The sequence below is a fragment of the Sitophilus oryzae genome, unplaced genomic scaffold, assembly GCF_002938485.1.
Source record: "Sitophilus oryzae breed Bouriz unplaced genomic scaffold, Soryzae_2.0 scaffold_1297_pilon_pilon, whole genome shotgun sequence".
NCBI lineage: Eukaryota > Metazoa > Arthropoda > Insecta > Coleoptera > Curculionidae > Sitophilus > Sitophilus oryzae.
Genome location: NW_022145945.1, coordinates 528,904 through 553,420, shown reverse-complemented (window position 1 = coordinate 553,420; position 24,517 = coordinate 528,904). Strand labels below are relative to the sequence as shown.

Sequence of the window (24,517 nt, the reverse complement as noted above, 5' to 3'; positions counted from 1 at the left end):
CATCTTATAAAGACATCTATAGGATATCCTCCAGACATCCTGAAATTCTGTAGATGTCTCAGAATAGAATATCCTATGGATATCTCTGTCGTATATCTAATGTACATCCAGCTGAGATATCCAAACATGCTCATGATAATAAAATATCCTAACAATATCGTCTAGATATTTAGGAAAAATAAATAATGTACTACTTTTTATATTACATAAAATGCAATAAACCATACAGATAGATATATATTACGTCAAGGCAACACAATATCCTGTTGGTATCTTGTGGATAATCTGGATATTTATGAGCTTGGCCACTCCCAGTAATACAGAGAATTTAAAACGCCCGCGCAAAAAATTTCCCACAATCCATCTCGACAGTTGTTTGTTTTTGCATCGTGTATTATTCAGTTCTTTGATTTAGTGAAATTCGAGGTGAATTCGGTCGTTTGTCGATATTGGATGGGCTTAAAAATGACTGAAACTAACAAAACTGGTTGAGTTTGACTTAGTTTTTTCTTATACTCATAGTTCTAGCCTTGTTCTAGCAGAAATTCTATCCTAAATCCTAACCTCAACTAATGTCGAAAAACGACGAACGACTCAGGGTCTCACAAATGTCTCACAATGAAAAATTTGTGACAAAATTATAGGTGAAAATTTGTTGAAAGCGCTTATTCTTTATCCCTAAACCCATTTTCGTGTTTGATCTATTCGAACAGAAATCCTATTTTTGTGTTTAAATTGTGAGTTTTTGGAAGGTTTGGTGTTAGAAATTATACCTGTATCCCCTGTGTGCTAACTTTGATGTAAACTGTTGCTGCTAGGCTCCATAAAGGGATTTTATCTGGAATAATCTGGTATAATACCATACGATCGAAAAAAACGGCGTCAGAAGTTGGAAATGAAGATTGCTGTTATTTTGTATGTAAAATTATATGGGGAATGTCATCGATCGTAATTTTCAAGCCAACTGAACGCCGTTTTTTTTTTTCGATGGTACAGTATAAATTGAAAGCTCTGAACTCATACAAATAAACTTCTAAATTTTGACGCAAAATTCATTGACATAATATGTAGGTATATTTTAGAGCTGTTGATAAAAATATCTAATGAATAACGTCAAAATGTGGCTAAATTAAACTAAATTGCGTACGTTTTTACTATAAACTAAGGATGAAGTAAGTATTGTCAAATAACAGTCCTCATATAATGTCCTAAAAATATTCTATAATGCTCCCAACATCATCCTTGTATTATCCTATAAATATCCTAAATAATCGTAAAAGGTTTGCCTAGGGATGTCTTGAAGATGACTTTTTTTGTCCAATCTGGATATCCCATAAATATCCTCCTCTGGTTTTTGGATATCCCTAAGATATTTACTATATTCTTGGTGGATATCCTTAAGATATCTATAGGACTGTGTTGTGTTATATGGGAGTATGTTTCAAAAAATAAGACGTGTTGAAAAATAAAAATGTACCTATTCAGTTTTTGTCAAATGATAAAATCTTTCGAATTGTGAACTTTTTGACAGCAACATTGCTTTAAACTAGGCATTCTTAATTAAACACTGTTAAAGTGAAAAAATAGATGTAGGAAAAACTATAAATACTCCTACAACATATATTTTAACCATTTTTATAGTGCAAAACGACCAGAAACCTTCATATTATCTTTTTTTTTGGATAAAAATACTTCAGCCCTTCAATTGAGAAAATTTGGCTGTAAAATCTTTCATATTGTAGGAAATCCTTAAATTCTGGCAACACCGATATACCATAAGGAGAAAAAATGAACCTTTTATACAGGGTCATGCGTGTAGAAGCATCTAACTTTCATAATGCAATAGGTCCCTATGACGCTCGACTAAAAGCCCATTTAGCCATCTTGGGCCCCCCTACTATAATTCTTTCAATCAAAAATTAAAGAGTACTCTTAGTATGAGTCAGACAAAGACAATCTTATTGGAGGTTTTCTAAGACAGACAAAGACGAGAAATAAATGGAGAAAAACAAAAATAATGAAAGTTGTCTTAAGTTATCAAAGAGTATTTGTTGCAGAAACCATTCATTTCTTTATATGTATTTAAATTATATTTATGTATGTGACTTTGATTGTATATTTATATTTATAATAGTAAAATTATGTCTATTGTACAGTTTAACTGTAAATTTAAATGTTATTGCTTCATGACCTTCATGGTACGAAATTTTGTGGTTAAAATTATAATTATTTATAGAACATTGATAGAACCTAATATTTCTATGATTTTTTAGCATTAGATTATTTTAAGCAATATAACGAATATTTACTTTAATATTTTTGGTATTCTTTATTTTCGTAAACCAATTTTAATTTTATCACACTAAAAATTGATTTTTGAATTGATTATACAAATTATTTTGAAAATAAACTTGGTCTCATAATTTTTAAAAATTATATTTTTTGTTTTAGGGGATTTAAGTTTTCTTTTGCATGTTATGTTGGCACCAATGATACATTTCTCTGGATTTATTTAAGGATGGTAAATTTAGAAATAATTCGATCTTATTTATCTTTTATTTGATATTAAATCGAAATATTATATTATTTATCTCTTTACTCAGTATTTTTTATACTATACCCATATTATACAGTGTGTCCAATGAGGAAATATAGCATACAATCGAAAAAAAATGGCGTCAAAGCTGGCTTAGAAATAATCTGTGACAATTTTAGCTAAGTCAAGCCCTAGACGTCATTAACTTGGCCCGTACTCTTCTTTATTTTCTAATTGCGCTTGCTGCCAGTTGGCTGTTGTATTTTATTTTATATACAGTAAAACCTGAGTAACACTGATTTTTAAATGGTGTAGTTTAAAATTTGTCGTTGACACCCTTTTTTTTCGATCATAACGGTATTATATTTCTTGAAATGTTTATTATCCTGTATCTTTAAAACTACTCATTTCCGGACCTATGTTTATAGGAACTTTTTTCCATGTTTTTTGATAAGGGATCATGAGCACCCTGTATTATAAATATCGATATATTTACAAAAATATCGATATTTTTACAAAAATATCGATACATTTACAAAAATATATCGATATATTCAAAATATCGATACCGCCTTCCCATTTCTAGATAAATTTGTCATTCGTTCGATTTGACATTTGACAGAAGAATTTTCTAAAAATTTTTGGTGATCCAACAGCAGAGCCATAAATGGATATAATCATTATCACGAATTATGTTAACTAAAAAACCAAAACCCAGCTCATTCAACCCAATCAAGTGGTTAAAAAGGGGTGTTCTAGTTGCTTGCGTTGTCGAGGGACTATCCTTCGCATTTGCTTACGGCGTTTGGTATAAAGTTAACACAGATCGAGGTGAGTAATTTTTCGGTGACTATTTTAAGCAGAATGCATACTGGTTTATATTTGATCAAAAAAGGTGTAAAAATCGTAGGAAGTCAATGTCATTTTAAGGTAAATGCTCAGTGAAAGCACAAAAAATCTTTATTTAAGTGTATGCCTGAATAATCTCCCTTTATTTACGTTTTAAACACGTTTTATCAACTTTTTATTATTTTTCTTCACAGATCTGAGGTATTACCTCAAAGATAACTATCCATACTTTCTGGAATTATATTACAAAGCAGGTGAGACATTGGATTCAAACTGCAGAGTAAGACAACTGGATAATACTTACTGGGATGCCAACAAAGAACAGGTATGGCATAAAATATATAGTAACAATACAAGACTTACAAATCTTTTTAAGCTTTGATGGCTAAAATTCTCCAACCAATATTTTGGCTCACTGCTTTCGGTGGTCTAGGTTACGGATTGTTAAGTCTTGCACCAAGTGCAGAAGAACTTGATAAACAAAGCAAGGTAAAGTGGGTTTTATATATTTAACACATTTGCTACCAATAATGAATAAACTTAGACTGAGACCATTTGTCTCAGTGAGGCACTTGGTAGCAAATGTGCTAATCTAGTATATTGGTGAAATTAATTTATAAATTTTCAGAACTACCCAGGCATAGAAAAAAATCCAAAGCTTGTGCACGATAAACAACAACAATTTGTGAACGTGCTTCAGGCAGCAGTCGAGTCAGACAAACCCCTCTATAGACTAAGTAAAGAAGAGATAGATAAAGCTATAAGAAAGTAACCTGTTAATAAATTACCTATAAAATAACGTAAAATAGTTTAAAACGTAGTCACATTTAGCTTTTCTAAATAAATTAAACAAAAATACTAAAAAATGGACCTAATAAGTGAAGGAACTGATAAAATAAATATTTTAAAATCAAGAGAATTAGAAAGAAAGTTGAATTTGCAGAAAAAACAGGAGACAAAGAAATCAACCCTTGCCGAAAATGAACAATTGGATTATTTTGAGAGAACATTTAGTGAGAAGCAAGCGTATATAGAGAATTTGATAAAATTATCTGAAAATTTGCCTAAAGATCAGTTGCCGGAACATTTTAATATTATTTCTAAGGAGATTCTTTTACTGCAAAAATACGTTGCGGCATCTAGTTTGTTTTTACGTAACTATTTCTTGCAAAAATGTCAGAACATAATACAGGAACTCAGTAACAAAACAAGGGATCTAGAAAATGAATTGTTGCCCAAGAAAAAGTTTGGCTTTCGGAATAAAACCAAACCAAAACTGTTGGAGAATAACGGTAAGGATGTGGTCGATTTTAATGGAAAACTGAGTGATTCTTCAGCAAAAGAAAGTGTAAATGAGGAGAAACAGAGTCCAAAAATTGAATGTGGGTTTTATAGAAGAAAGGAAGAAGTTTTGTGTTTAAGTGATGAAGAAATATATAAAAAAGATGTTTCTATAGAAAAACTAACCAACTGTGTTGTATATTTGAAGGGTATACCGAGTACTTTGCACTTAAACCATCTGACAAACTGTAAAATATTTTCCGGACCTGTTTCAACCTCCATTTTTGCAGAGAATTGTTACAATTGTACGTTTGTTATTGCCTGTCAACAATTAAGGCTGCATTCTTCCGAAAACGTTGATATATACCTTCACGTTACTAGTCGAGCTATTATGGAGGATTGCAGTAAGATATCTGTAGCGCCGTATAACTGGGTGTATGAGAATATCAATAAACACTTTGTTGAAGCTGGGATGGATTTATCTGTGAATAACTGGAGGTGTATTGATGATTTTAACTGGTTGAACACCACCAAACATTCGCCGAATTGGCGAGAAATGGATCAAAGTGTAAGGGTTAGAGAATGGACTTGAAATTTGTAATTCCTATTGTAGTTTTGATATTTATGTTAAATTTTATATAAAACAATTTTGTATATACACTTTGCTTTCACATTAAATGATAAAGAGCTTTTAATTTCTGTTTTAATGTTTAACTGTAATTCAGTATGAAAAAGGCTGATACGTTTGCTGGAACTTAAGTATAAAGTTCTTATTATTTCTTAAGAACTGATAATAGTATAGTCGCTGCCCTACAGTATAATTATTGTACAATCTTCGTGACTGATATCCTTTTATACTTAGTTTTAACTTGAGAGAATTGAATTATAGAGAAAATGTGATAAAATCTGTAAAATTTTTAAAAAATGACAATTTTTAGCGAAAAGCATGAAGTTAGGCAAAGACTGTAAAGCGCCGTCCAGACGCAACGACTTTCTTGCGTCGACAAAACGTTGCGTGGTGAAAGGATGGTAGAATAATGGTGGGTTCACGAGTAGCGAAAACTAGCTACAACAGTGTTTCCTATATAATTGAATACAAAAAACTGAACAGCAAGTCGTTATAATGTAGACATACGTGGCCTGTACGTTTTATTTGCAATGTTTTTTTCTCTGGTTTTTTCCAAGAAAACAAATCGTATGATACGTCGTTGCGTGTGGACCACGCTTAAAATTTGAATTTTCATTATGATGATTATTGGCCCGAAAAATGAAAAGAAGAAATGACATTCTTACGTCACTTGCCCTCTATTTACAGAATATTTGAAATTTTTTTAACCCAAATCTGACGTCTCCAATTCCAATAAAGATTTATGTAGTTTTTTAAAAAATTCCAGATAATTTGAGAACATAGAACCATCGTAAACTATATAAGGTATTCAAGTAATAACACGCATAAAGTCTTTGAAGGTTGGTAAACATTTATTCTAGCATTATTTTCAAAAGTAAATGCGATTCATATTATTTGTTTTTGGCAATAGTTTCAAATGTTTCAAATGCACAGTACAAGGGTAATTTATTTTGGTACATGTTTTAGTTTGGTAAGAAACATGGCTTGGAGGTCGCACGGGAAAAATAACGCTGAACTGGTCAGAAATCTAAAGAGTAGGTTAATATCGACCAAACAGGTATTTGTTTTGTTTATTTCATATTTTTTTAGCTAATGGAATTATACAGTCCGATGTGGTGGAACAGGCAATGTTATCAGTGGATAGGGCGAATTATTGCAAAAATAATTCATACATGGACGCGCCACAAAGCATAGGTTTTGGCGTAACCATCAGTGCACCACATATGCATGCACACGCATTAGAATTACTAAAAGATCAGTTGGTTAATGGAACTAGGGCCTTGGATGTTGGGTCTGGCAGTGGATATTTAACAGCTTGTATGGCTAAGGTGATGGGAGACAAGGGGTAACATTTTAAGAACCATTTATTTTGAATTTTCAACATCTGTAATGCTTTTAGAGTTGCTGTAGGTATAGACCATATTCCAGAATTAAACAAAGCAGCTGTGCAGAATATAACAAACGATAATCCGGCACTGCTGGAGTCGAATAGAGTGCATTTAGTAACAGGTGATGGTAGACAGGGTTATCAAGAGTATTCTCCATATGATGCGATCCATGTTGGAGCAGCTGCACCTGTCTTGCCCAAAGCATTAGTTGACCAACTGAAGGTAAGATGTTATTTGTAAATCATGAAGTTTCTTAAATAATTAAATTCAAATATAAAAACCATAGATAAAATTTAACAGAGATATTTAATACACAGTATCTCCCTGGATAATTTAAACAAGAGGATTTTTTTTTTATTTACATTTAGAGAAAGATGCATTCTTTATAAAAGAATTTGCTTGTTCTAAAATGGTTATTTCCATACTCTTTTGAGAGAGAAAAAAAAAATGGCAAATATAGATGCATTCCAATCAACATGAATTAATTTCTTTTATCATGAGCGAAATATATGACTTTAATCAAATTTAATAATAACCAACTCAACCAACCATCAATTACTGAAAATGAAATATTGCCATAGAAATGCATTGTGATTTTTGGAACATTTTTTTTCTTTAAAAAGGTATTAGTTTAGTAAATGAAGATAGATAGATAGATAGAAGGTTGAAATCACGGCCTAATTCGTCGACATTTTAGGCGGGTTGTGTATCTTTTGGGGAGTAGTTTTAGGAGAAAAAATTGTAACACCGTGCTCGGCCAGCTTTGGCCGAAAAAATGGCCCTAAATGGCCGAAAAATCAGTTTTTCGCAAATATCTGCCAAGATATGTAATTTACAAATTTTTCTTGGAATAAAAAATGAAGCTTAGGTAATTACCTACAAAAATGGTCCTTATCATTTTTTACGTAGAATTAGTAGTTTTAGAGATATTCCGCCTCGGAAAGATTCCTGAATTTTCTCTCCAAGTTTTAACGGCTCCAGAGATTTCATAAGTAGGCCAGTAAACGTAGCCGAGCATTATATGTAATGGAAAAAATTAGTAACCAACCGATCTCAACGGGAATGTGTAGATGATGATCTCCTATTTAACCCCTCAAAAGTCCCATTCGGTCCCAGTGGGGGAAGTTTGAAAAATCAGCTATCATTTTTGCGTTAACAGTATAGTGTTAATATAGATAAACCAAGTATAAATTTAAGCATTAAAACAATTAAAAATAACGTTTAAATATTATTTATTAAATAAAATTATTGTTAAGAAAATTATTATTAAATTAAAGGTGTTAAATAAAATCTGCTATGACGTCATCCTGAGCGTCATTTTCATCCTCAACTAAAATACAAAAGTTTGTGCAACTGATTCCGTAGCACTGACCACACTTTGAAGAACATTTAAGACCCAGTTTTGTACAAGAGGAATTTTTAGAGCATTGACTCTCTTTGCAATAATTGCAAAAACATTATTTTAGTGCGTCAGGAGGCGCCACATCTGTTGATTGAATAGGTGTTAATTGCCTTTTGATCTTTCTTCCATCCATATTGTAAAGGATCTTACTTGTTACCAATCCATTTTTGAATCTAAAAAATAAAACTTATAACATTTCCTGTAATAGATATATCGTTACATTTACAGTTGTGTACGAAAACGAGTTTTGCAGAGTTTTCAGTTGGAGGCAAATTAGCTAAATTAAAGGTAGTCTTAAGGGCTTGTCTTGATGTAATCCTATTGTATAGAGTGTATCTCAGATGGTTAATATGTTTGATATAGCTTGGGCAGTGATATAGCTTTAAAAAATAATTTAATTCTGACTAGAACAAGTCAAAAATGTGCCTGTCGATACTGAAAAAAGATGACTTGTTTCAGTCAGGATTAAATTATCTTTTAAAGCTATATCACTGCCCAAGCTATATTAAACATATTAATCATCTGAGATACACTCTATATTGTTACGTTTTTCGTCGGTTCCGTGTGGATATTGTGGAATTCGAGTTTTCTGTTATCTTGTTGTATAAACTTTGTTCTAAATTCAATATTTTATTATTGAAGCTGGCCTGTATGTCTTTAGAATTTTCTGCGATTTTATCTTCTAAATTAACTTCCAAGTCAGTTATTTTACTATTTAAATTGTTCAAGTTGTCGTCTAATTTTTGAGAATTCTTTGTCATTTTATCATTCAAACTCTCTTCCAACTTTTGAGAATTTTCCGTTATTTTATCTTCTAATTTGTGTAAGGACGAGTCAAGGTCACCTTCCAGCTCAAAGCAAAATGTGTCAGGATCCTCACCGTCCTCAATCAAAACGTCTCTCAGTCTGGCTTGTAAAATGCTTTTCTTTCCATTTGTTTCGCATTCCCTTTCTTCCAGTACGCATTTTAATTCCGACACTTTCAAGTCTTTCAACAATTTTTTCGGAGCCATTGTCTGTCTTTTTATTTTCCTAGTCTATCACACACGCCACACTTGACACCAATTGTTACGTTTTTCGTCGGTTCCGTGTGGATAGAAAGTCACAATTTATTTAAACACTATTTATTTAACACTAATTAACAAAAACAATAACGATAAAAGACTTATAGAACTATTTACAAACGATTTATAACTAAGAATTTATTTTGAATTTAGCGCGTCAACTGCACCGGTCGATTTATAACTACCCTCTCTAGGCCACAGCCGCCGGCCTACAGCTAAAAGAACTCTAGAATAGTCCATAGATTTTGCGTTTTTCTTGTTCATCAAACGGTTGTCGAGAAAAAAATAAATATACTTATTAAGAGCCCGCCTTAATTCGTTTTCTAACGATTTTGTATTTTTTAGATTAATTAGGAAACACCCTGTATATGCATATCACAGGCAACCAAATAAACTAGTAACCTCTAAAAATTATTCTTCCTACCACAAGCGACAGACCGTATTTTTAGTGTGTACTAAATTATTTTATCAAAATTTCACCATATAAGTTTCCAGGCAATGATCAGGACAAGCCCTTAAGACTACCTTTAATTTAGCTAATTTGCCTCCAACTGAGAACTCTGCAAAACTCCATTTACTCAGGACATGCTATCAGGTAACTGTAAAGCAACTGTAAAGCTATATCGCTATTATAGGAAATGTTATAAGTTGTATTTTTTAGATTCAAGAAGAAATTGGTAACAAGTACGATCTTTTAGAATATGGATGGAAGAAAGATCAAAAGACAATCTGACACCTATTCAATCAACAGAAGATGTGGCGCCTACTGACCTACTAAAATATTTTTTTTTGCAATTGCAAAGAGAGTCAGTGCTCTAAAAATTATTGCTCTTGTAGAAAACTGGGTCTTAAATGTTCTGCAAAGTGTGGTCAGTGCAACGGAATCAGTTGCACAAACTTTTCTATTTTAGTTGAAGCGGAAAATGACGCTCGGGATGACGCCATAGCTGATTATATTTAATAACTTTAATTTAATAATAATTGTTTTAACAATAATTTTATTTAAAAAATAGTATTTTAACGTTATTTTTAATTGCTTTAATACTTAAATTTATACTTGTGGTTTATCTATATTAACACTACACTGTTAACGCAAAAATTATAGCTGATAAAACTGGAAAATTTATAAAACGCATAGTAAAAAATTGCCCTATCTCTATTACTATTTATTTTAGAAAAAAAATTGATTGAAGGTAGACTATTCTAAATTGAATTCTCTACATAAAACATATAATAATAATAATAATACTTTATTTTGCATGAATATCATTTACAACAAATGTAATTTACAAATAAAAAATAGCAATACAAAAAAACATGCAAAAAATGAACTGAAGACAATTAAAATTGGTTTAAATTCAGTTCCTGTGAGATCACAATATCAGCTAGTATAAATGTGTGTTCTGTAGCTAAATTATTTTACTGTAACTTATCTACAAATATAAGTAAATTATATAGTAATCCTATGTCTAAGAAAATTTAGTATGAAATTCAAAGAAATAAATACAAAGAAGTATTTTATACTAAAATAATTTTGAGGTAAAAAAAAAAACTAAGAGGGAAGAGAACTATCCAGAAAATGTTTTTTAAGTTTTATCCACTGATGTGTTATTTTTTGAGAACTGTAGAAAAAAATTATTTATATTCGTTGGGTTATTTATAGAATCAGGAATATATCTAATATTAACATTATTGGTTATATTTAAATTTTTTAGTTTTTTCCATAAAACCTTATTGTTATGTTTATTAGTGCAAAATTCTAGATATCTTTTTTTTTCATGTTGTATTGCAATATTTGTCTGATTCCGCATTTGTTTATAATAATCCCAATGTTCCGGTTTTCCAGTGTTTTTGTATTTTTTAAAAGCCTTATCTCGCATTTTAATCATAAGTTTTATAATGTCAGTTAACCATGGTGGTTTATATTTCTTATTTTTAACTGTTTTTAAAGGTGTTAATATATGAAATATCATTAATATCAAATTATTAAAATAAGATAACTTATCGTCAATATTTTTAATATACATATTATATCCTCAAATGGCGCGCTTTCTAAAAAAGATGCTAATAGTTCTTTATTTATATATTTGAAGTTTCTTACTTGGGGTTTGGTTTCAGCTTTTTGTACAACCTGAGCATTTAAAGTAGCATGCACCATTAGATGGTCTGAAATATCGGGTACGTTAAGAGTTGAATAATGTATTTCTGTTTCTGTTTTAGGGATAATAATATAATCTATCAAACTTTGAGATTTATCTGTAATTCTTGTCGGAATATCAATAATTTGTTTTAAATTGTAAGAATTTAAGCAACAATCAAAATCTTGAACGCTTTTGTTGTCCAATGACAAATAATTTAAATTGAAATCTCCACCGCATACACACACACACACACACAAGTTTTTCACATTCCATTGTAAAACATTTTAGCGCGTTCTCAAACTCATTCATAAAATCCAAGAAATGTCCCTTTGGCGGTCTATAGATTGATCCAAAAATATATACATTATTAAATTTAAATTTTATCCATAATTGTTCCAAACTTTCTGATTGCTTTGATGTTAGAACTTCATATTTAAAATTATTTTTAAAATACATACCCACTCCACCACCTCTCATATCTCTGTCTGTTCTAAGAAACGTATATCCTGGAACTTGGACATGGTCACTAGGTATACGCTGAGTCAGCCATGTTTCTGAAATGCCCAAAATTTCAAAAGACTTTTCCAATAATAAATTCTTCAAGTCTGCGAAATGCGGCAGTAACGAGCGCACGTTTAAATATGCGATACTTAGTGTTTTCATTCTCTTTCCTCCTAGCTTATACTTTGCTTATACTACCTAAAGAAATACCAATTTAACAGAAATAAGTAAAAAAAATATATTTATATTAAGGTGCGTATTCATTATCCGCACGAACGAACGAACGAACGAACGAATGTTCGCTAGTGGTATGGACGGGGACCGCACGATAGAACCGCACGAGAAGACCGCACGCATTTCTTCATTCGCGCGCCAGTTCAAATCGTCAAGATATTGTTATAAACCTGTTTTTTTTTTGTTTATATACCGTCATTGAATTATCGCTAAGCAAGTTACTATGGAGCAGTGCATATGAGTCGGGCTAGGGAAGCGAGAGACCGAGTTCGAATCTCGGCCGGAACATCACTTTTATTTTTTTTTTAAATACTGTTGTATTCTATAGTTTATTTTTGTAGTATAAGAAAAGAACTATTTATTCTGTTATTTTTTAATCTCCGTTTAATATAAATTGATTGTTAGTACAATACCTCATTTAATATAAAATAATATTCTACTTTTTGAAATGTATCGGGCCCTAATTGTACCTAAAAGTAATATATTTTTAGTGATATACCATATTGTAAACTATTTAATATTTCAGTCGCTTAAAAGTTAATTTGCATTGAATAATTGCCTACCATTAAAGGAAATTTGAGCTATATAACCCTTGATGGGCATATTCTGGGTATGCAAATACTTCCTTTAAATTTTGGGTGTGGTTCAACCGATTTATTCTAAAACCAGAAACATCTACATATAAAAAGAAGCACAGGTCACTAATTATAATAAACTTCACCCTTGGTATTACTTCCACTAATTATAATAAACTTCACCCTTGGAATTACTTCTATCACAATTACAATACGTTCATCTGCATTGGCATTTTCTACTTTTCCATGGGAAACAATAAACTTCCCAACATTTTTTAAATGATGTAACAATTCCTCTTGTGGTTACTTTTCCATAGATATCCTCATCTCTGTCCTCATGTGAATTCAGAGGCAATAAAAATGAAAATTATTTACCATAAACATCGCAAACTAAAAACCTAATAAACAATTTTATACCGAATATAGAAATAAATTTAGTATTTTTACCTCTATTATCGTCCAAATCCATGTTAATAGATAATTATTATTTTAAATATATTTTTGGAACTGCTGGTTTTAGTAATTATTAAATTAAACGAAAAAAAGTCTTAAAATAAACAATTCTTAACCATAACCTCAAAAAATGCAGATCTCCTGTCAACTTTCTTTATTTCTTATTTATTCATTATTTTCCTAGTGACGTCACAGGTGGTATGCGCGAACTGAACGAAATTGGAGCCGCTATCGATCATACCTTGTATTCTTTGTACCATGACGTCTAAACGCCTTTGATGTACCGACTCGAAGCGGATGGTCGAGCGCACGAACGAACGAACGAACGGCCGCATGCGTTCGGTCCCCGTCTAAATATACCGCACTTTCATTCGTTCGTTCGTTCGTTCGTTCGTTCGGATAATGAATACGCACCTTAAATCTGAAAGCGCACGCAGGCGAACGCCTTTGATGTACCGACTCGAAGCGGATGGTCGAGCGCACGACCGAACGAACGGCCGCATGCGTTCGGTCCCCGTCTAAATATACCGCATTTTCATTCGTTCGTTCGGATAATGAATACGCACCTTTAGATGTATTTGAAAATACAAAAAAATATAAAGAAGATATTGTTGAATAGAATCCCGACTAACAGTTGTTAATTTTTAATTATATCATCCTCATTTCGAATCTAGATTTTTCACCCATCAACCCTGGCAAATATTCTACCCTCCATGGTCCACACTTTGTCTTTTCCAAGTTTGTCTTTGGCTAATATTAATAACCCATGCCGGTAGGATGTTAACTGCTCACTAATAGCAAGTTTAGTATTTTTAAGTCTATTTTTCCTCAAATAGACAAGGTTTCTTTGACTAGTAGACAGAAATTTTAAAATCACTGTACGAGATCTTGATTGGATGTTTACCAATACGATACCATTGTTCGACTTCAATATTCGGCAAGTCCACACGCTTTTTGATAATTTCGGAGACACAGTTATTTAGGTCATTTTCCTCTTCCAGGAGCCCACGTAAACAAAGCTGGTTTAGTTTTAAAGCCTGTTCCATATTATCTGTTTTACAAAATAGCTCATCCTTTTCAACTTGCACACTGTGTAATTTATTTTCCAACTCACTGATCCTTGCTTCAAAAATTTGCATTCGCTCGTCAATTTTTGGGCCACCATGTCTGCTACCTTTGCTGCTATTGATTCCATAAATTTTTTATCATTAAAAATCTCTGATATGATTTTTTGAGAAACGTCCTTCACGATGCATACCAATTCTGTTTTTTGTCTTTCCGTAAATACCATTGTAAATAACAATTCTTAGTTCAAATTTAACAAAACAAATAAACTGGCCGAGTGTGAGAAAAAAAAACTTGTTTGTAAGAATAACTTTGAAAAGTAAATAATATTGTCGGGGCTGAGATTCACGTCTACTCACTACAAACGCACATATCGGATATCTTTAGTTTTTTCGAAAAAAGTTATGCAAACGGAGATATTTGAAAAAAAAACGAAAAAATCCAAGATGGCGGCGATTTTTTTCAAACTTCCCCCACTGGGACCGAATGGGACTTTTGAGTTAAATAGGAGATCATTATCTACTCATTCCCGTTGAGATCGGTTGGTTACTAATTTTTTCCACCTCAACCTCCAGATTGACTGGTCTAAAGCGTATCATTGATTGATAGGACAACTCGGCTAAAATTTAATATTTGTTGATGATTTAAAGTTCGTTTAAAAGGTAGAATCAACAGCTATCACATTTTGGGACTTGTTTGAATTTCGTCACATTTTATAATAAAAAAAAACCGCGCAAACACACACATTCCTTGACCCAAAAATTTTCAGGTTTTTACAAACTTATTCATATTTTCACTGATAATAACTTATTTTTCAACATTTTTTTAACAGTTATTCTTAGAGTCTCTTTAAGCTACTCAGAAGGTTTGAAGTATTTGTTTAATCACATTTTAATAAAAAACAACTATCAGTGAATGGCTTTTTCCGCTGTTTGGGGATTTCCGGAAAGTGTCGTAAGCAAAAAAAAAATGCATAATAACTTTAATAAGTAACAAACATCAATGAGAAGTTGGAAATCAACGATAAATGTTCAAAATTACCTGCAATATCTTGCAACTCATTGAATGCATAGACTTAAAATAAAATATAGACTACACTATTTACATCTGAACACGGTCAAACAATCATTTTTGTACACATGTTTACTTCTGGGTACACTCGACCGCAGCCGACCAAACCTTCCTCGTCCAGCCTATGTTGTCACGTCTTTAATATTATCAATATTTTTTTACTTATTATACACATATATTGAGATATTAATACTGCATTTTAATAAAGTAGGTTATAATATTCCATAAATGTATTAAATAGTCCTTATACTACTTAATTATAAGTCGAATACTATGTAAAAAGGATAAATCCTTTACAATATGGCAACACCGATTAGAGGCGAGGTCGCCTGTTCATTCTTCTATTAACTCGTAGTACGCGTCGCACGTGTGTAGTAAAGCATTGTTGCCGCTACTTATCTCTGGTTGTATTATCGCATTTTCTTAGTTTGTAGTCCTTAAATGTTTATTTTATTTACTTTTTGTTTTCAAGAACTATAAAATATGGTTCACCAATGTCAAATTTGCAAGAAATTCGACTTAAATAATCCATTTGAGTCTCGATACGACTTTCGACCGGTAGGCAACTCTCAATTTACCAATTGGGAGCCAGTGGCGTTGTTGTAGAAAGGCGCTTATTTATATAATATTTTAGTAAAATCTAAAATCTGAATTTTTTCTATTACATAATCATTTATATAAAAGTTTTTGTAACAAAATCATAATTATAACCCTGTTATTATACAAGATAAATTATATTAGGAATCGGTTAAAAAATTAATAATGTTTTTATTAAAAATATATTCCGGTTTATTCTAAAACTATCTTCAGAATCTAAAATAACATATAAGAATTTTAAAATGATATTACATTATGAAACATTATTTTTTAATATACCGGGCGCGTCGCAAAAGTGGCTCACCCCTATGACTTTTTTATTTTTTCAGATAAAAAAAACAGATTTGTATGTTAGTATATGACATAAATTAATTATTTTTAATTATTATTAATAGAATGACATAATATCATATGTCAACTTTTGGCATTGTCGGTTAAAAACAAATCATATTTTAAATTTCAATCCAGGGTGCCATGGCGGTGTTAAAAACACTAAGTTTTAATCAAGGAGCCTGGGAAAAATTGTTTTGATCGTCAATTGTTGTTCGTGTCTTGTCTAGGCCGGTTATAAAGATGTACAAATCGTATTTTTCATCAGATTATGTCAATTTTTTCAAATGGAACAAGGGTGATCCATTAGCATATTTCGAAAAGCATTTTTTTATGAATATATTGATACTTGTTATTTCGAGTCCAATTGTCGTTATGAACCGCGTGTTACAATTTCAATTAAACCATATGAGAAAATGTGAAAAGTTGATATATGATGTGTCATTCTATTCAGAGTGTCATTTTCTATCGAACAAAGTAGAGATATACCTGGGTGCCATTTCCGGTGAAACAGGAAGTGACCAAAAACAATTGAATGCGTCAATCAATCCTAATTTATGTCATATACTAACATACCAAATCTTGTTTTTTTATTTGACAAAATAAAAAAAATTATGGGGGTGAGCCACTTTTGGGACGCAGCCGGTATAATAAAGACAGTAGCGAGTTAAATAAATGTAGTCTTCATTTTATCCACTTCCTAAAAGCTTGCTTTAATGGAACGATTTCTGTTTTCCCTAATTTACATAATAAGATATCATTTATCAGAAAAAAAAATTACAACAATCATGAAGTTTTTTCTCCTTTCCAAGTCGCCGATTCTATTATGTTAGTTATTCCATTATAATGTTTGACTAAAAATTAAATACGTAATTTCGAATATTAAATTTTTTTTATTATTTTTATCGTTTTTGGACGTTTTTTTCTAAACTTTTATTTAAGAAACCTCTCCTAAATCGTAATAAAATATTAAAAAGTTAAACACGATATATTTTTAATTGAATTGTAGCTTAATTAAAATAAAAAAATTACCCGGCTTTGGTACGGAGAGTTCAGGTGTACTGAGGAACGAAAGACAGTGTTGCATTCTTCGTCAGAGTCGTCAGGGAACGACCGTTACGACGGAGACAACCTATCTATCGCTCGTGTCGCACTCGTTAGAGCCTAAAACAATAACACAACAATAACAAGACATTGTCTGACCGCATGTTCCAGCTATTTATGAATGAGATGCTCAGTCTATATTTTATTTTAAGTCTATGTTTCAATGTATATTGTTCTTGTCTATTTTCCCGGATAGAATAGACTACCTTCACCATTTGGTCTGAAATATCAGCATACAAGGGATGTCCTACGTCCCTTGATGGTCTAAGGGCTGTGGAACATGACTTAAAAGTGTGTATGACAATGCTTGCGAGATCTGGCACACGCACAAAGAAAAACTTGACAAATAAGCTATTATTAGTGAAAATATGAATAAGTTTGTAAAAATCTGAAAATTTTTGGGCCAATGAATGTTTGCCCGGTTTTTTTATCATAAAATTTGAGAAAATTCAAACAAGTTCCAAATGACGTAAAAAATGATAAGCACTATTTTTATAGGTAATTACCTAAGCTAAATTTTTTATTCCAAATTTTGTAAATTACATATTTTGGCAGATATTTGCGAAAAACTGATATTTCGGCCATTTGGGACCATTTTAGGCCCAAAGCTGGCCGAGCGCGGTGTTACAATTTTTTTCCCTAAAACTACTGCCCAAAAGGAACACAATCCGCCTGAAAAGTCCCGGTTGACGAATTAGGCCGTGGCTTCAACCTTCATTTACTAGACTATTACCACAGAAATGCACGATAGAAAGCATTTTGATTTTTGAGACTTCAACCTTTGACTTCAACTATACCGTGGAAAAATTCAACTATATTTTCATATTTCCTTATTTTCCTCTAAAACCATAGACTTAAAATAAAATATAGACTATACTATTTACATCTCAACGCGGTCAAACAAGCTTTTTTGTACACATGTTTACTTCTGGGTACAGTCGACCGAGCCTTCCTCATCCAGCCTATGTTGTCACGTCTTTAATATTATCAATATTTTTTTTCTTGTTACACACATATATTGAGATATTAATCTACAGTTAATAAAGTAGGTTTTAATATTCCATAGATGTATTAAATAGTCCTTATACTACTAAATTATAAGTCGGATACTGTTTAAAAAGGATAAGTTCTTTACAATATGACAACACCGATTAGAGGCGAGGGAGCCTATTCATTCATTTATTACCTTGTAGTACGCGTGGCAAGTGTGCGGTAAAGCTTTGATGCCGCTATGTCCCCGGCTGTATTAACGCATTTTCTTAGTTTGTAGTCCTTAAGTGTTTATTTTATTGACTTTTTCTGTTCAAGAACTATAAAATATGGTTCGCCAGTGCCAAATTTGCAAGAAATTTGACTTAAATAATCCATTTAAGTCTTGAAACGACTTTCGACCGGTAGACAACTCTCAATTTGCCCATTGGGAGCCAGTGGCGTTGTTGTAGAAAGGCGCTTATTTAGATAATATTTTAGTAAAATGTAAAATCTGAATTTTTTCTCATTACATTATTTACTTACTTACATTGTAACAAAGTCATAATTATAACCCTGTTAATAATTAATAATGATTTTATTAAAAATATGGTTTATTCTAAAATTATCTTGAGCATATAAAATAACATACAAGAATTTTAAATTGATATTACATTATGAAACAATATTTTTTAATATACCGGGTCGTCTCAAAAGTGGCTCACCCCCTATAACTTTTTTATTTTTTCAGATAAAAAAAACAGATTTGTATGTTATAGGTATATGACATAAATTAGGATTTATTGATGTATTCAGTTGTTTTTGGTCTCTTCCTGTTTCACCGAAATGATTACATCTTTTTATTTTTAAAGGCAACCTCGGTATATTGCTACTTTATTCGATAAAAAATGACACTCTGAATAGAATGACATATCATATGTCAACTTTTGACATTGTCGCTGAAAAACAAATCGTATTTTAAATTTCAATCCAGGGTGCCATGGTGTTGTTAAAAACACTAAGTTTTAATCAAGGAGCCTTGGAAAAATAGTTTTGATCGTCTAATAGGTTTCGTGTCTTGTCTAAGTCGGTTAAAATATGTACAAATCGTATTTTTAATCATACATATGTCAATTTTTTCAAATGGAACAAGGGTGACTCATTAGCATATTTGGAAAAAGCATTTTTTTATGAATATATTGATACCACACACTTGGTATTTCGAGTCAAATTGTCGTTATGAACCGCGTGTTACAATTACAATTAAACCATATGCGAAAATGTCAAAAGTTGACATATGATATGTCATTCTATTCAGAGTGTCATTTTCTATCGAAAAAGTAGAAATATACCGAGGGTGCCGTTTAAAAATTAAAAGTTATAGTCATTTCCGGTGAAACAGGAAGTGACCAAAAACAATTGAATGCGTCAATCAATCCTAATTTATGTCATATACTAACATACTAAATCTTGTTTTTTATTTGAAAATATAAAAAAAAATATGGGGGATGAGCCACTTTTGGTTGGTAAAAACCTGTTCTAAATCTTAATAAAATATAAAAAGTTAAATACGATATATTTTTAATTTAATTATAGCTTCATTAAGATAAAAAAATTACCCGGCTATGATACGGAGAGTTCAGGTGTACTTGAGAAACGAAAGACAGTGTTGTGTTTCTCGGCAGAGTCGTCAGGGAGCGACCGTTACGACAGAGACAACCTATCTATCGCTCGTGTCGCACTCGTTATAACCTAAAACAATAACACAACAATAACAAGACATTGTCTGACCGCATGTTCCAGCTATTTATGAATGAGATGCTCAGTCTATATTTTATTTTAAGTCTATGTCTAAAACGATATGGCAATTTGGTAAAGTATAGACGGGATTTAAAAGCAAAAACATTTTAAAGCAAAAACTTTTATGAAAAACGCGTTTTTCTCAAAAAGTTAACTATAAAAAAGTTTTTCCTCTTGTGAAGATTCTGGGGACATACTGTATATTATATTTTTATTTTTAAAGGTTGGTGGTAGACTAGTTATACCCGTTGGACCTGCCGGTGGAGACCAACAATTAGAACAAATAGACAAACTACCCGATGGATCTCTAGAACGTAGGGTTCTCATGGGCGTCGTCTATGTACCCTTAACAGACAAAGACAACCAATGGCCGAGAAGCTATTGACAGATCGGCAGTAGGTTTGCATATGGATTTATAATAATAACAGCCATATTTTTCTGTTTGAAATACCTACACACTAAAAAGTAAAGCGGAAACATTGAGAAAAAAAAGACAGACAGATATTTTGGACATAATATAGTGACGATAATAAAAATAAAAACACGTATTTTCTCCAAAGAATTTTTTATAGCATATGAAGAGAGTTATTTATTCTTCCAAGAAGTCAGTGTTAGTGAAATTTGTATTGAAAAAAACATATAGTAAAATCAATAAAAGTTGGCTAGTACGTCATCAAAATATTTGACGAAGGCAGGTCGCAGTGTTGCCACGGTTACTTTTTTTACTTTGATTTTTGACAAGTGTCAGATAAAATTTGTAATTTTGTAACAAATTTTTTACTTCAATTTTAGACACAGTACAGGGTGGGTCAAATTCGACGCTTTTAAAGGGGAACAACCTTTTCTATAGGAGATAGACGAATAGTAATATTAGTGTCTGGAGCTCAAGTTATATCAAAAACATGATGGTGAAAACCGCACATCGATATCTATTACCCTCTATGAGCTGGGTAAGGGGTGTTTTTTTTTCAAAATTGTGCATTTTTAACAAATCGCTGTAACATTTTTGCTATGGAAAATTTTGTATTTTTGTGAAAACATTTTCAAAGCATCTTTTTACGTACAATTTATTGGTTTAAGTATCATTTTTTAAAATTAACAATTTAAGAGTTATCAACAGAAAAAATGATTTTATATCTTGGGACACCCTGTATATTTTGAATTAACTGAAAAGAACTTAAAATTACTTTTCCAGAATTATATAGCACACTTGATATTTTGTTATAGTCCACTTCGAAATACAGAATTTTTAAAAGTTCGCCACTTTTAACTAGTAGGCTTTGGACCCCTTATTGATGATCTGCCCCTAATGGAACTCGAAAAACATATTTTTCCAGCAGGACGAGGCACCGCCTCAGAGCGCTGAAGTTATCATGAAATTTTTGCAGCCAATTTTGAGGATAATTGAATAGCTAACCAAAATCCCAGCCGTTGGCCGTCGAGGCCACCGGACTTAGTGCCTGTTATCCTTAGTAGATTTTTATCTTTACCGAAGAATAAAGGTTCTTATTTTTAAATATTGCCCGTATAATCTAGACAAAAATTAGAAGTACCATTGCGATAAAAAAAAACTAATACAAGAATTAGTAGTCTCAGATAGAACTCCTGGTCTATAAGGATTTCGAGAAGTGGATATCGTCGAACAATACAATTATGCCACCTAACTTTTTAGGCGCTACCATGAATTTGGTAATAATTGGTAGGTATACGTGGCGAAGTAAAAGTTTAAAAAATTTACCTACCTTTTAAAAATGGGCAATTTTTTTTTATTTTATTATAGACCAGGAGATTAAATCATATTTTGTTGTACTATTTTTTTTATCGCAATGGTACTTAGCGGTTATGCGAGGGTATCTTTCACCCCACTGAGTTAATGAATTCCGCGAGAAATGTTCAAAAACGGTCCCGTCTGTCCATAACAGAAGACGGTTGACATGTTGAACACCTGTAGCAAAATCTCATGTCTTGGTTTGCTATTAATTTTTATTGTTATTAGATATAGTTTAAACGTGTTGATGTTGTTAAATATAGTTTGCTATATTTTTGGAAAGGTAATTTTAGAATATTTTCAATGAACTAAAAATATACAGGGTGTCCCATATAAAAATCAAATTTTCTGTTGATAATTCTTAAATTATTAATTTAAAAAAAAATATACTTAAACCATTAAATTTTACGTAAAAAGGTGCTTCGGAAATGTTTTCAAAAAATACAAAATTTTCCATAGCAAAAAAGTTAAACGATTGGTTAAGAATGCACATTTTTGAAAAACACCCCGTAACTCCGAAACGGTAACAGATATCGATGTACGGTTTTCACCAGCATGTTTTTGACAAAAATTGAGCTCCAGACACCGATAATAGTTTTTTTGTCTATCTTCTATAGAAAAAGGTGTTTTCGTTTAAAAGCGTTCAATTTGACCCACCCTGTACATGCCAACTTTTAATGATTTCTCTCTACATAATAATTTTTAAATTTGCTTGCTTTTGATATATTGAGAACACAAGTTAAACATGAATCTCAATAAATAGTTGTGTGTTATTTTTAAAACATAATAAGAATTATTTATTATTTTTATAGATGTATTTTCTCACTTTTCTAGTCATAGTAGAAAACATTTTTTTACAAAGAAATATATCTAGAAATGTTTTTACTATAAAATTATTATTTTTTCTTTAAAAGCTTCTTTAAATGTATTTTTAATACGTCCATCTATAATAACATCTAGAATACGATAAAAAACGCGTCACAGTGGTTTTGAAACTGTCAAAAGTTACAAATTTTTATTGTCACTTTTTAATAAATGGCATATAGGGATTGGCCCAATCTAACTTTTCGATTTACTTTTGAAGGGCTGCTATGTCGTCGTTTTTTTTCATTACTGGCTATATTCTTCAAAAAAATATAGTTCCATAATTATTTTAATAAATGAAATAATTTATAATATACTTACCTACTTTTGTGTATGGTTCTTTGATTGACATGTTAAGGATATAATTTTAGGTTTGCTGTTTGTATATTATGTATATATTTACATTTTTGTTTATTTTGCATATAATGATGTGTCCATAGTTCGCTGATTTTTTGTTTTATTTAAAATAGTGTAGTCGTTTATTTACATTCTTTGGTATGTTTCTTCAAAATAGACATACCTATATGTTCTCAAGATTTTTTTTGAATTCTTTGGTCTGTAAATATTTGTGTTTCTCTTTAGTAGCCCCAGTGGTTTTTTGATTATGTGATAAAAATGATAACTAGTTAAGTTTTGTTTGTATATCAGTATTTGTGTATCTTAAGAAAATAACAATGTGATGAATTGAAACATATTTTCGAATTTTGGAGGAGCTTTTTTTAGTTAAAAAGTTTGATGATCAAGTCAAGTGCAAAGCACTCTTGATCATACAACTTTTCGATCACATTGTACCTTTCCAAACACATTTTGTTCATAATATAACAATAATAATTTGTTAAACAGACATTTTAAGCGTTCGTTGTTCTAATTTTACTTGTTTACCATTTGAAATAAAGTCAAGGATTTTTGAAATTGTTTTTTTTATTATATGGTTCTACAAACACTTCGGTTGGCGCTGAACACATCAAAAAATAAGATATACATACCCAGTGTATAGGGTGGCTCAAGTTATTCCTTTCTTATTAAAGTTACTGTAATACAGGGTGTTTCAAAAAACGTGCCATATCCCGTGGGGAGATTCCTCATGTAATTTATTGCAGTGAAACTTCTTTATGTGCGCTGGAAGTAAAAATTCAAGGACGTGACACACGGCTGTGACAAATTAAAAAATATTTGTTGTACGTAAAAAGACTATTTTTTTACGAGTAAAAAAACTATTCGTTACACGTAAAAAATATTTTTTACGCGTGAAAGAATATTCTTTCATTACTTTCACAACATTTCAAACTACATTTTTTCAAAAATGTCCTTTAAATCCTTGAATTTCATAGCTGTTAGTAAGAAGTTTGGTTAGGCTACAACCTAACCAACTTCAAATATACGCACATAGTGCACACACAATATTTTTGAAACACCCTGTATATCCAAACTATTTTTTGCAATGCTTAAAAATACAAGGACAAGTAACGCCCATATAGGGGCTGCAGCAGAATTTGTGATGTTATGGTGCGTTTAGACTTGAGCACGCATGCACTGATCCTTCGCGAATGCTCAAGTGTAAACGGCTATGCGCGCACGGTCACTCTGAAGCTGTGCGCGAGCAGCCGCGAACATGAGCCGTTTGGTGTCGGTTTTTGGTCCGTGCTCAAAGGGATTTTATGTGTGCGCGAACGCTCAGTTTGCACCGGCAATTTGTTTTGTCTGCATGTGTGCGTGCGTCTGTGATTTTTTTTCGTTTTCTATTAATTCTTCTAAACCAAATCTTCGTTACTATTAATTCAAGAATATGAAAAGTTGCCGATATTATAGGATGTTAAACATTCTTCATATTATTCAAAATCCAAAAAAATACGCATACCAAGACCTTGTAAATAAAATTAATACTGAACATAGCTCT

At 31.5% G+C, this 24,517-nt stretch overlaps 2 protein-coding genes across 3 annotated transcripts; both read left to right on the top strand.

The window, feature by feature from the left end:
• The first annotated feature begins 3,579 nt into the window (after positions 1–3,579).
• LOC115874509 (tubulin-specific chaperone C) lies at positions 3,580–5,361 on the top strand. The gene is made up of 3 exons (XM_030889660.1): positions 3,580–3,710; positions 3,762–3,874; positions 4,014–5,361. Exon 3 carries the CDS (start codon positions 4,251–4,253, stop codon positions 5,256–5,258), a length of 1,008 nt encoding a protein of 335 aa, XP_030745520.1. The 5' UTR covers positions 3,580–3,710; positions 3,762–3,874; positions 4,014–4,250; the 3' UTR covers positions 5,259–5,361.
• A 605-nt stretch (positions 5,362–5,966) lies between these two features.
• Positions 5,967–20,830, top strand: LOC115874508 (protein-L-isoaspartate(D-aspartate) O-methyltransferase). 2 transcript variants are annotated; one of them, XM_030889658.1, is made up of 5 exons: positions 5,967–6,133; positions 6,205–6,328; positions 6,384–6,639; positions 6,694–6,904; positions 20,212–20,830. In XM_030889658.1, the coding sequence occupies exons 2-5, from the start codon at positions 6,211–6,213 to the stop codon at positions 20,371–20,373; spliced, it is 747 nt and encodes a 248-aa protein (XP_030745518.1). In that variant the 5' UTR covers positions 5,967–6,133; positions 6,205–6,210; the 3' UTR covers positions 20,374–20,830. The 2 variants fall into 2 exon arrangements, with proteins under 2 accessions (XP_030745518.1, XP_030745519.1); XM_030889659.1 differs by having other exon boundaries at positions 6,261–6,328; positions 20,212–20,828.
• The last annotated feature ends 3,687 nt before the right edge of the window (positions 20,831–24,517 follow it).

What these genes read in the sequence shown, in the direction of transcription:
- LOC115874509 (XM_030889660.1), top strand. Translation starts at nt 4,251, where the DNA reads ATGGACCTAATAAGTGAAGGAACTGATAAAATAAATATTTTAAAATCA.
- LOC115874508 (XM_030889658.1), top strand. Translation starts at nt 6,211, where the DNA reads ATGTTTCAAATGCACAGTACAAGGGTAATTTATTTTGGTACATGTTTT. An exon ending in AAGGTGATGGGAGACAAGGG is followed by an intron (nt 6,640 to 6,693) that starts GTAACATTTTAA and finishes TAATGCTTTTAG; the next exon opens with AGTTGCTGTAGGTATAGACC. An exon ending in CATTAGTTGACCAACTGAAG is followed by an intron (nt 6,905 to 20,211) that starts GTAAGATGTTAT and finishes TTATTTTTAAAG; the next exon opens with GTTGGTGGTAGACTAGTTAT.